The sequence below is a fragment of the Dermacentor variabilis genome, chromosome 1, assembly GCF_050947875.1.
Source record: "Dermacentor variabilis isolate Ectoservices chromosome 1, ASM5094787v1, whole genome shotgun sequence".
Taxonomy (NCBI): domain Eukaryota; kingdom Metazoa; phylum Arthropoda; class Arachnida; order Ixodida; family Ixodidae; genus Dermacentor; species Dermacentor variabilis.
In genome coordinates this window covers 273,939,996-273,953,019 of record NC_134568.1, presented here as the reverse complement: position 1 = coordinate 273,953,019, position 13,024 = coordinate 273,939,996, and the positions used below count along the sequence as shown (strand labels likewise).

The following is a 13,024-nucleotide window of genomic DNA, read 5'->3' as shown; positions in this document are numbered from 1 at the left end:
TGCGCCCTATGCCTTACCGATGGCGGGCGAGGGCCTTGCCGTGGAATGTGCCGACGGGTGCGCCGTGCAGACCGGGGACGGAATCGTTGTCGCCACCGTGTGCGTTCATCCCGGAACGTCAAAGGGGGACCTTGAAGACTTTATGATCAACGCATTTGGGTGGATCCTCCCGGTGGGACCCCAATCTCATCGTCATTGTGGGTGACTTCAACGTCGATGTGTCTCGTCCCGACGGAAAGTGGTTCTTGACGTTTCTCTCGGAAAGGTTCGGCCTTCAATGTTACACCAAGATCAATGACTCCGCGACGCGCCATCGGTCGTGCATAGGCCTAACGTTCGCTAAGAAGAGCTCCAGTGTCGTCACAGAGCCCATGACCGTCTATCATAGCGACCATAAAGGCATAATTAGCCGTCACGAGAAGAACTTAAATACAAATAAACATAACAACATGCATATTTGTGTTCCATTGTTTTTTTTTTGTTTTATTTTCTTTATAGTTTTGTACAGCTCCGCTGGTCCTCCACCTTGACAGAATGGAATGGCTCTGAATATTTTTCGCACGTTTCTTCTTTCCCTTACTTCTTTGCCCTTACTCTTCCCCCAGTGTAGGGCAGCAAATCAGAAGCTTCTTTGAAGCGATTAAGCTCCCCGCCTTGCCTATTTCATTTTTTTATCTATCCCTCACTGGCCTGCAATTGATCTTCCACAACAACGATAAGTGTTGACTGTAACGTAAGTGCACTTCGCAACTGATTTCGAGGTTTTATTTCGCAAGTATCGTAGTTTAGTTCTGATTTTAATGCTTGGACTCGTTTACTGCTGTACTGAAGCTTTTAGGAATTGACCACGGCTTGAATACATGGTTCGGCCATGAATCCCCAGCAAACTGCAAGAACAAACTCACATAGAGATGACGATTCACGAAACACTTTTTTTCTTACATGAGAAAAGAAGACGAAAAAGAAGGAAACGCAGTGCCACGTCATTTTTCGGAAGTGGAATCCACACCGCTACCAAAATATCAGCGAATTGTCCAAGCTTTCTGGTGTAATCTTTATTGCACAGGTTGTTCATCAGGGAAATCCTAAAGCAATAACTGCCCGTTTTACTGCGTTAACTCTCGCAATAGTATGCTCAGCTCCAACTCTGATCCGGCATTCTTGTGGCTTTGTATCACGGTTGAAGACGATATTTGTACACTTCACGCGAGTGAAAGCGACTGTTTGTCGTGAGACCGCTTTAGTAGACTTGAACTAAATAATAATAATAATAATAATAATAATAATAATAATATTAATAATAATAATAATAATAATAATAATAATAATAATTTGATTGATGTATTTTTTTGACATGTGTTTCCTATTCATAGGCACGGTCCTACAAGACAACTGGGGCTCAGACTGGCCTGTTTGTGTTGTGCATTCTTGGCGGCAATTATTATTATTATTATTATTATTATTATTATTATTATTATTATTATTATTATTATTATTATTATTATTATTATTATTATACAGGTCTTACGCACTGAGGCAATTAATGCTATACGAGGCGTTTTCCAGGTAGCTCGCTTTCTAGCATCGTGTTTACAGGTTACGCAACATGTCGGTGACGCGAGCGTGTGCGTGACGGCAACGGCACGGCTACGGGCACGACGACGACGATGGCTTGACGGCAGCGATGATGGCATATAATGACTGATTTATTGCACTCCGGCGAATAGACGGCCCGACCTGTTCCGGTAGGATCTGGGCCGCTCCCGAAGGCGTCCCAACGCGCTGGCTGCCGCATGGAAGCATGCGGGAAACTGGCACGCTCCAACTTCCCTAAACAACTCCTTGCCAGTCGACGTGACGCACGCCAGAGGCAGTGGTAAGGCTGACAATTATATCGACGCGTTCCCCTTCTGCGTCCGCGGCCTAATGCAAAGTTGGGCGAGCGCACATGACCTCACTTTTATGAATAAATTGTCGCTACGCGACGACGTGTCGCGCGCGTAAATCATCTTAAAGTACTATAGTTGGCACGAGGAAAGATGTACGGTCAAAGTCCTTGTACTTGCATTAGCTGATTTCCATTCGCAGGCTATTTACAACCTCAAGCACTGTGTTAAAGAACCCTTTGAGCATACGTAGCAACACGCGCTTAGAGGTGCGGGACGTCCTATACTGAAACTGTGGCGGTGTCCTGCCTCTGCTTTGCGCGCCTCTAAGCTGCTCCTAGCTTTCCTGGGACATACAGCTGGGCTACAGTAAGACTTTGTAGACTACCTTGAATTTATAGGCTAATGCATTTTGCGTGTGTATTCGAGTGTGTGTTCTTTTATATCACTCACTCATTTCATCCAGCATAATATATGGCACCTGGCGTAGCAAGCGCCAAGCCTGACGATACAGGCTACCCTCTCAAGTTATCACTAAACATTCTCTATATCTCTGCTCTGCTTAGAGGCGCATAGTGGGCGTTCAACCACAAACCGAAGCAAAAGTGGACCTTATATACGCTGACCATAGAGGCGCCACTGTGTCATGTGTAGAGACCGTAATTTTAGGCAAAATGCCTATTATTTACTTGCGTTATTTTTGCGCCTATTTAACATATGAGAGCGAATTAAGGGTTTACAAACATTTTATGGGCACTGTTATCGTGCCTATAAATGCCTATTTCGATTTTGGTGCCATATTATATATTCAGAGCCTAAAAATGCCTTCTTCAGTGTTTTTACTAGCCTTGTTTTGTTTATAATGTTATAATGTTTAGCATATAATAATGTTGTTCCGCGAAAAATTTATCCTTGGTTACAATGCCATGATCACAGTCCCTTACTTTGTACACTGTACTTCCTTACTGCACTGTGTAGACGTTCTTCGTGTTGTAGCTGGACTTGGATGAGGCCCCTCTGAACAAAGTCTCTTGCAGCTATATCTCGCATTGTTGTGGGTTATCTACGATACAGCATGCCTGTGATTTCCAATATATGTTCAACTTGTCTTCGATCGTTGGAAAGTTCTCGGGCCCAAGCTTTGTGAACATGTCTAGGCCGGCCACGGTGTACATCGACTTCCGTCACAATAGAGGAATCACGGACCTAACCTACTGAAGGTTACATGTCCTGTAAGCCACTTCGAGTTCCACTCCAACTGCTGACTCGACACACACACACACACACACACACACACACACACACACACACACACACACACACACACACACACACACACACACACACACACACACACACACACACACACACACACACACACACACACACACACACCGTCCCTTCTTTCCAATTCAAGAAAACCGACCAAGCTGCACCTACTCAAGATGTCTCACTTGTCACAGGCATATCATTTCCTGAGACTTCCCACTCACCGTCATCTCTGAAGTGCCACCGTGGACACTGCATAAACCAAACGCGCATCTTCACATGCCTGGGATTTCAAAGAAGTCGCGTATCCCTTCCATTGGCCTTAAACAACTCACCTTGGCCCATCTGGTTGTGCTGTACGACGTCTCTGTGCACATATACACAGACGGATCCGTTACTTCGTGCGCCTCGACCGCGGTCTTTCTGATGCCTCAGCTGGGCGCATCCCGCCAATACAAATTGGACCGCAAATCGTCTTCAACAGATGCAGAGCTTGTCGCAATACGGGAAGCTATCCGTTTTGTCTTCTACCTGACAGCGCGTACATGGACCATCCTTTCTGACGCAAAATCAGCGCTGCAAGACATCGATTCTCTCTCGAGAAGGGGCCAGTATTACATGCTAGCATTAGGCATCCCACAAATGTTTGATCTTGCGCAGAGGAACGGTCACTCAATTACCTTTCAATGGGTATACCTGGTCACTGTGGCTTGGTCCGCAACGAGCTAGCTGATGCGGAAGCAAGAGCCACTTTTCCTTCAACTGTCGACGTAAAGATTCCATGCTCGCGAAGCGATGTAAACTCTTTGTTGACTGCGCTTATGCGACATTGCACAGCACATTACTGGGCTCAACCGGACCATCGGTACAAGCGCCTGCGGGAAATAGTTTGTAGCAGGACTTTTCGCCTCAGCGTCAGTCAAACGATTCCAAGCTAAGCGTGCTTCATCGGATTCGCGTGGGCGTCGCCTTCACTCGACGATACGCACATCTTATCGGCCGTGCGGGCAGCCCGAACTGTGAACGCTGCCAACTGTCTGAGACTCTCCAACATCTGTTTTGCGACTGCCCTCTCTACGCATCCCAGCGGAAGCAGGCATTGGCAAGCAAACTGAAAGTACTATTTTGCCCGCAATGTGTGACCCTACAGTAGCATCAACAGATACAAGGGCTGCACTGGACTACTTGAACGTCACCGAACTAGACGCGAGGCTTTGAGGAAGCTCTATGTCAGTGTATACATGCCTCCCTTCTTCCTCCGCATCATCATATTTCATCACTCTTTTTTGTCCTCTTTCCTTTTTCCCCTGTGCAGAGTAGCAGGCGAGAGCATGCTACCTCAGGCCGACCTGTCTTCCTTTCTAATAAATTATCTCTCCTCCTACTGCACTGTATTTTTTCTTCCTGTTTCTTCCTTTCTTTGGAAAGTCATATATTACGTATCACAACCATATAAACAGTAATCCACTCGTGCCTGGGCCACACGTTGGCCTAAATAAATAAATAAATAAATAAATAAATAAATAAATAAATAAATAAATAAATATTAACCCGTTTGAGAACTTGGCTGAAGGCACCTGAATATTACCAAAAACAATTTGCCGATGCAAAGGCTGCTATCAACAGTTTTGCAGCAGACGAGAGCGTCGCTGAGAAGGGCTCAAACTGCGCTACACGGACGATACACTAGAAAGTGGTTTAGCGTATACTTGTGCACTGATTTCACAGCCGTCGTCATGGAAAAACTTGAATGTTTGGGCGCCTATCTTACCCGGAAGTGGGGCTCATTTTGGATTTTCAGGATACGTTCGGGGGCCACCATCCCCCATGTACCTGTTGCATCAGTGGCAGAGATAGTTCAAGACTTCCAGTCTGTCTCGGGCTAAAATTTCGGCTTTTCGGTAGAGAAAGGACTGTCGAAGGTTCTGACCGGCGAACATATTGAAGTTGTAGAGGGCGTTAGATTGTCGAACACTCTGAAGCACAAATATGCACCCCTAACTTCGGTGGATGTTGAGTGTCTGCTTTTCTGTCTGCAAACCAATACTCAGTGAAGAAAGTGCAACGAGAAACCCGAAAATGTTGAAATCTTGAGATGCTGCTTGCTTGTCACTGCTCTCACAACTTTTCACATGGTGCATTGTCACAAAATTTTAGAATAAATCTTCTAACCTACGCAACTTGCATGTTTATCCATTGTATCATTTTAACCGAGAAAATAAAGTGAATTTCACAAAACAAAGGTTTAGAGGCCTGTGTTCCTTAGGAATCAACATTTATTCTCAGATGCACAGCGGAAGTTCTTATTCATTGAGCCTATACATGGCTGAAAGGACAGTATTTGGCGCTTGCATATGCCTTAAATGACAGATTTAGTGCATTTTATAGGCGGCTAAAACAGCATTTTCCAGTGCCCTAACATCCAGTATCTAGTCAAGTGTCAAAGTGACCATACACGTTATCTTAAAGTTCACGCGCTCTTCAAAGTGGGCTGTGCCCGACGTAGTCCGCCTCCTCTCCTACCCGCCACTTTAACACAATAAGAAGCTCCCACGAGTGAAACAGAAGAGAAAAAAAACGTCTAGGGCAATTTGACTTGAGAATCAAAATAGGAGAACCCTCAAGTGCACGCACTATTACGCTTCTCATGACATTTATAAATAATTATGGCACATTACAAGCATTCAGATGACTATGAATCGAATGCATGTCATCGGTGACGTCAGTTTCCTGACCAGTTACGGTGGGAAGTCCGGGAGAAATATAGCCCCCTTATCCCCATGCCTCCCCTTTCAAAAAAAGAAAAGAAAAAAAAGCGCGTTTGTATTAAGAAAAAAAATTATACGAGAAGAGAGATTCCAGCTCCATATCTTCTTATCGAGCATACGTAACGATTGAATTGGTCGACACCTAATTTGACACATTATATAAAATGAGGCACCGCTTCGATAAAACAACCGCACGACGCAAATAAATTTAGCTAAAAGACTATTCGGCCTAAATATATGTCATAGTGTACCATATAGGTACCATGCCACCGGTACCACAATGATGCCATATCGCTGTTTCATATCAATAAAGTTACATTCTTTTCTTTTACCATAGGTCGTATATGTGTTCTTTCCTTGCCGATTTAGCTAGTTATGAAGTTTCGATGCAATATCATTTCTAAAGCCTGCGGTGCCTCACAGTATATTGGAGCTGCAGCCCACGAATTCTAAGATCGACGCATTTGTGTTCGGGTTCCGACTATAGGTCAGTGACATTTATTCTGGATGAACACATACCTTCGGGGACATCATAAATAAAAGGGGGCAGAATTGAAAACGATTACTATAGACGCACGCATGCTATATGTCACGGCGTAGGAGTTCTTTTTTCACCAAGTTGGACCTTCAATAGCGGCGGAAAGGCATCGAAGGCCGCCTGAGCATCAGCTGAGGCGAGCGAGCGTTTGTAACTCACGAGCGTCTCGTACCTACTCAGTGGCGACCACAGGGCACTGCCAGGCTGTCCTTGCGTTTGAGCGAAGCCCTCCGCCGCCAACCAGCTTTTGCCGAAACACAGCGGCAAAGAGAATGCGGGCAAATGGCCGCACAGCGTATCGCCACCGCAGGCGGTTGCGCTGAGCCGTGGTACGTGTAGCTGCGGCGCGTCCGTTTCCGTTCGATTCGCCGCTGCCTTCGAGGGCCGCCTCATGATGCTCTCGATGGTAAAGGAGCTATTGAACCGTTCGCCAGCTTTCGCCGTATCTGCGGGCGTCGGCGATGAGATGCGGCCGGGCTGCGCGGGCAGCTCGGGCGTTCGCGGTGCACTAGACGGCAGCGGCAGCCTGACGGGAGCGGACAGGTCGAGCTCGTGGTAGGGTCGCCCCGCCGCCGCAGCTGCTGCTGCGAAGAGTCGCTCATGCTTAGCAAAGGCGGCTGTGGACGGGCGATCCATATCCATTGCGGGCTGCTTCTTCCTGCGCTTCCTGCGCCTGAAATTGCCGTTCTCGAACATGGACTCACAGTTGGCGCCCAACGTCCAGTAGTGGCCCTTACCAGGCTTGCCTTTCTCGCGCGGCAACTTGACGAAGCAATCATTGAGGGACAGGTTATGCCTGATTGAGTTCTGCCAGCCCTGCTTGTTGTGGTGATAGAAAGGGAACCTATCCATGATAAACTTGTAGATGCCGTTGAGCGTTATCTTCTGCTCGGGAGTGCTGCGAATGGCCATCGTGATGAGGGCGATGTACGAGTACGGAGGCTTCATTGCCCCTTCGGCGACGGCCAGGCTCGTGATGTCTGAGAGAGCCCCGACTTCTGGTCGGTAGTAGGGGCTGATGGGATAGGTAAGAGAGCCTGCTCGTTGCTCTGAAGACGAGAGACATCGCGGGTAACTATCGGACACTGGGACCAGGCACCCAGGTGGATAGAAAAATTCTGAACTGCAGGCACCTGCATGGTTCAGCGCCTGAGTGTCAGCTGACGACTTCATAGATGTGTGCCTGCAATGGGAACGAAAAGCTTTTCACAATGCAGACCAGCGCAAGATTAAGAAAAGAGGAGGGGGCGGGCGAAGACAAAGGGGCTCAAGTCCCAGGCCCCATTTCTTACAGAAGAGGTAAATGTAATTACCAAAAGATAAGAGAGTGCCGAAGGGTCATAATAGCTTACCAGGAAAGAATGGGGGCGAGGGGGCATAGTTAGGTTACTTATATTGCTTCTATATATGCTTTTTTTTATTTTGCGGCCTTTCTTAATTTGTCGATCGAAATTATGTGAGTTCTAACATTGCACCTCTCTCTCTCTCTATGGGCTAACAGATACAACCTAGGTTAAATGTAACTATATCTCATGAGTATCAATTTTATTGTTTGATACAAACCGCACAACTCCAAACTAGCGAGGGCCAGACCGGGCTTTTCTGGGAGCCGCGCGGGTCACACAGTAATGAGAAATGTTGCATCTTTTGCTTGCGGAAAAGCAGTTTGTGTAATAAAAAATTATCTGCAGTGTCGGCAGTCTTAAAAAAAAGTTATCTGCTCACAAACGTAGGTACTTCCAAAGAAAGGCGCCAGTTTCAAGACATTCATTGGCTATGTTTCTGTATTTGTCGTTAAACTCAACGAGGGGCTGCTCTTGCAGCATACCTTTTAGCTCTAGCGAACAGTGCATTGTCGATCAGTATTAGTTGCACTGCACAATCACAGTCCTAAACAAGCGGTCGCTCAGCTTCTTTTATTGTAATGGCTTGAAACACTCTTGGAAATCTTTCGAAAAGGTTCTGAACATTTTCTGAAGATTCAGCGTTGTGTTTTCTTTTCCGCGTGTATGAATGTTTATCTTTGAATTGAAAACCATATCCGATATGCCAACAATTACTCAAAATATGCCATTCCTTTTCACTTCCTAAGTATGAGTTCTGTTCGAAACTTTACAGCTTTAACCATTGGCAAGAAGTTGCCATTTGCACCGAATACCAATAATGTAAGTCTCGATGGCAGCATGTCAATTAATCAAAGCGTCTAGCTTTGGTCCCTTTTATTACGTGCTTTAAAATATGGCAATGAATGCCATCATGGTAATTTGTATCTGCCTAGTACAAAACTTCCAACGACGTTGTTAGCGACAATATTACTAGATCCAAATAACCTTTGTTGACACCCACTGCCAACGCGTTGTCGTGTGAGAAACTATTTCGTTCATTCGATCGAGACATATTGGGAAAGCACTGGTTCGATTCAGTTCTGGACACTGCACCATTAATGCGATCTTGACGTCTTAACTTGAAAAACACGTTCGGTTGTCATGCGCATTTATCTGTTCCAAGCAAACGACCCCATGCTCCACATATTTTTCTATTTTTCTTTTGTTTGAGCGTGCTTTACGCTTCGAACGGTTCACATCGCGCATTGGGTTGGACGCCAAAATTGTCGTTGCTCTCATCACGTGACCACGCGTTAATTGCAGCCCCACAACACCATAGAAATGTGTTCACTCGGCCGCGGGCCGCTCAAAATCCGCTCGCGGGCCATATGTTGTGCAGCCTTGGTTTAATAGAAGATATGCTAAGCTGAGTTTCAGACATACATTTATATTACATAATCGTAAGCCTGTCATTCTGCAAAGTCATTCTATTAAGTAATATTTTTGTGAGACGACTAACGAAGCCATCATGACTTCCCACATCTAATCTCATAAATCATTTTCTGTTGACGAATTAAATTTTTTACCACCACCACCACCAGCTGTGAGACGACTAAGCTTTTGAGATACCTGTCGTCAAAGGTGCATTGAATCTTCATTTTTCAAACCGGCGCGTTGCACGTTTTGGCGGAGGCATGATTTAGGCGGAGGGTATGGCGCCGGAGGGTCGCCGCCGTGTTCTGATGTGTCAAATAGGATAGGGGGTCATTCAGCGGCCGGCTAAGAGAAAACAGCAAGAGTAAGTATACGACGGGCCCACAGGTTGCTCAAGTTGAGTCGAGGCATCGTGGAGGATATTCTAATGCACAAACAGGAGGGTCGATTCGCGACAGTGGGTGTGTCGGGCCCCGAACGTCTTAGAACAGCCTTACAAATCAATTTATGGTGATGGCCTTCGTATGGTGTAATATAAATGCATGACGTCACCTGAATAAAGGAAAACTGTTAATTACAGAACGTTTGTCAGTGTGTTCGTGAAGCTCAGTGAAACTCGTTTCGGAAGATGCGGCCACCAATAAATGCAACCAAGACTCAAAGGGGGGACTTGGCTACACGCCGATGGCTATTGTTAAAAGTTTTGTTCAAAGTAGAAAGCAAAAAGAAGCCACACTGTATAGTGTGCGTCACACGGCTTTCACAAATGTTGAACCATGCAAACAAGTATTACACGGCGTTGAACCATAAAAAATCGTCCGACTGTACAGGCTGATAAGCACGTATTTCTCACAACCTGTGGTGACGTCTCACAAGATTGCAAGCAAGACAGAGCTGAGCGATTTGATCACCTTGCGCGAGGGAAACACGTAAAGGAATGAAAAGCGAAGGCGAGAGAGGGAGAATATCGAGACTCCTTTTTTTTTTTTGCTCTTGTTTTTCAATATATAGGTCACAATTCCTTCACAAAAAGTGCATATATATTCGAATAGATGTCTAATTACAGATTCTGTAAACAATAATCACAAAATATCTAAGGCTGGTTCGTCCCCATCAATGTCATGTTAGCTGACAAACTAACTACAAGAACTGGCTCTCAAATTTAATAACTACTGCGAAACAAAACTTGTGTAAGGTTTGCTGTTACCATCATGTTGCCTCAAGGAAACGTCAAACTTTACATGTTTTCCGCATGCAGTAAGCCGCTCCCCATTAGTCCAGCTCCACAAATTCTTTCATCAATGTTCATCTGTGCACCGTGGGTGAAAAAAATTACATCGTTATTGCGCTCAATGGTATTCAAAGGCACAAGAAAAAAAAATGTCATACAAGAAATACAAAGCCATTGGCATGGTAAAGAAAGCTTATAAATAGTTCGTCTAAGTTCTTTAATGTTAGTTATAAATTAGATTCAATCAAATAAACGATGTCCCGAGCGTTTATTGCAAAGTATTTAGCTACATAGTCAGAAGTTAAATTAAATTCTGTGGTTTTACGAGCCAAAACCACAAACTGATTATGGAGCACGCCGTAGGGGTGGTGGGGGGGGGGAGCTCCGGATTAATTTTGATCACCTGGCTTTCTTTAACGTGCACCTGAATCTAAGTACACGGGCGTTTTCACATTGCGCCCCCATCGAAACGCGGCCGCCGCGGCCGGGATTTGATCCAGCGACCTCGTGCATAGCAGCGCAGCGCCAAAGCCACTAAGCAACCACTGCGGGTTAGCCTCATATTCATTTCATTTCCACATGATGGTCTACTGTCCAGCACATATGTGTGGCGATGCACGAACGTTGTCAGGAGCAGCTGTACTGGCACCTTTTCTGCTTGTTCTTGTTCCGCTTCCTCTCTCTCTCTATCTCTCTCTCTTTTTTTTTTTTTTTGCTGCACACCGTATATTTTAATCTTACTATTGGCATTTCATTAAGTGAAGCGTTGACAGAAAAATGTGGCCATTCGTGTAGCCTGTAGCTGATTTTAGTGAGCTTATCGCGGTTCCACTTTCCTTACCAAATATTAGTGACTATTAGTACAAGCACACTGACATAACTCCTAAGGCGATCGAATTGTAGTAACACTGCAACAAGCAAAATAGTCTGGGAATCGTAAACATTTTCTTTCGTGGAGGTTTGTTTTCTTTTCATCGGCGCATACGAAAGTGCTTACAAAGGAAGCTGCCAATGGTGGCTATTATCTACCGTGATCTACCGCGATAGATAAAAGCTCTGAAAAAGGAAGGAGTGTTTCACGGCTCTTCTAACACATCGCTATCGCTGCGCTCCATGCAGGAAATACAAATAGGGATGTCGAAATCGTTCGGCGGCTGGGGAGAAGGAAAGTGGAGATGGTGAGCAACGATTACACGCCCGCAAATATGTTTACCACTGGGCAGTGTTTGTGTGCGCAAGCGTTCTGATCACTAGGGTAGAGGGGTGGAGACTCGCCCGCTTGTGCGGTTCTCGCCGGGACGTTTCATTAAATACATAAAGTGGCATATGTTAGTCTCAATGAAAAACGATCTCACTTCAGTATGCAATAACCGAGGAAATATATTTACTGGCGAGTCGAATACGGTCACATTTGCATGTCTCAATTAACACGCGCTAAGCTAGTAAGGTCACGTAAATGTATATGCGTTGAGGAAATGAACACTCACAGGTAATGATATTTATCAAACTACTGAACGAGCAGCGAAGTAAAACGCAGTGGTTGGCGCAGATTGATTGTGATGGTCATGCAGTCTGTCTCAAAGGTGATTTTCTACATGACCTAAAGCTCGTTGGAGCGGAGATTAATATAGTCCGGAGAAAATAATAGTAAGACAAGATGTGAATTCAAGCAAACAAGATGAGAGAAGCATTTCCTCTGAGCTCCACAGAGCTAGATAAACCTTCGTTTCCTATTTTTGGACATAAAAGCACGTGTCGTACACCAACACCTTTTTGGCAAGAACAAGTTTTTCGTTCAGTCACCTTGCGAAAAGGTCATTGGAACTTAAAAACTTGGATCAAAGTGCCTAAATAAACATATATATATATTATGTTTCAAGCAGCTTGCATTATAATCCTGAGGGCGACATTGGCATAAACGAGCGTGACAGGAGAAGGAAGCCAGAGCTATTAGCAAGCAGTGACTTCATTTCTTCGTCGCACCAAAATTACCGCACAATGTCACAATTCGCAGTCCGCTGACAAGTCGTACATGCTTTTGAAGTACAAAACGACAAAAATTCCTTACGCGTCTCACCATCATTATCACGATGATCAGATAGTTAACACTCTCATGTCTACAACACATGCGTTTCGGTACGTTGTACAAGAGGAGACTCGCTCAAACAGACGTAAGTAAACTACGCGCTCGGCTGGTGACGTTACGTCGGCCGGCACTCACCCCAGACGCGAGCAGACGACGCGGACGAACAGAGACGGCGGCCGAGTGCGCGCTGGCTGCGAGAGCGCGAGCGAACAGTCCGATCAGCGCCGTGGCGGAACCGTTTCTGATTAAAAACCACCCGGCCTCTTCTTAACAGCGCAGTTTATATATCTGTACGTCGACAGAGGGACTACATACACAAACAGTCACGCCCTCGCCCCGGCCCCTCTCTCCCCGCGCGATAGAGAAATATAAATGTTTTCGCTTCTGCTTCCTTTATGCCGGGCGCCTAGGAAAAATAAAGGTCTCCCCCTTCTGAACACATCCCTCTCGACGAATATTTATGTTTAGATACATTTTATGAGCCTCC

The 13,024-nt window shown here is 45.5% G+C and overlaps 1 protein-coding gene across 1 annotated transcript; it reads right to left on the bottom strand.

Moving 5' to 3' along the window:
- Positions 1-5,292: 5,292 nt before the first annotated feature.
- On the bottom strand, positions 5,293-12,772 carry LOC142573699 (uncharacterized). Its single transcript, XM_075683035.1, has 2 exons — positions 12,673-12,772; positions 5,293-7,644 (listed from the first exon to the last, which is right to left on the bottom strand). Exon 2 carries the CDS (start codon positions 7,632-7,634, stop codon positions 6,513-6,515), a length of 1,122 nt encoding a protein of 373 aa, XP_075539150.1. The 5' UTR covers positions 7,635-7,644; positions 12,673-12,772; the 3' UTR covers positions 5,293-6,512.
- Positions 12,773-13,024: the final 252 nt, after the last annotated feature.

Excerpts from the sequence above, each read along its gene's own strand:
- LOC142573699 (XM_075683035.1), bottom strand. The coding sequence starts at position 7,634 with ATGAAGTCGTCAGCTGACACTCAGGCGCTGAACCATGCAGGTGCCTGC.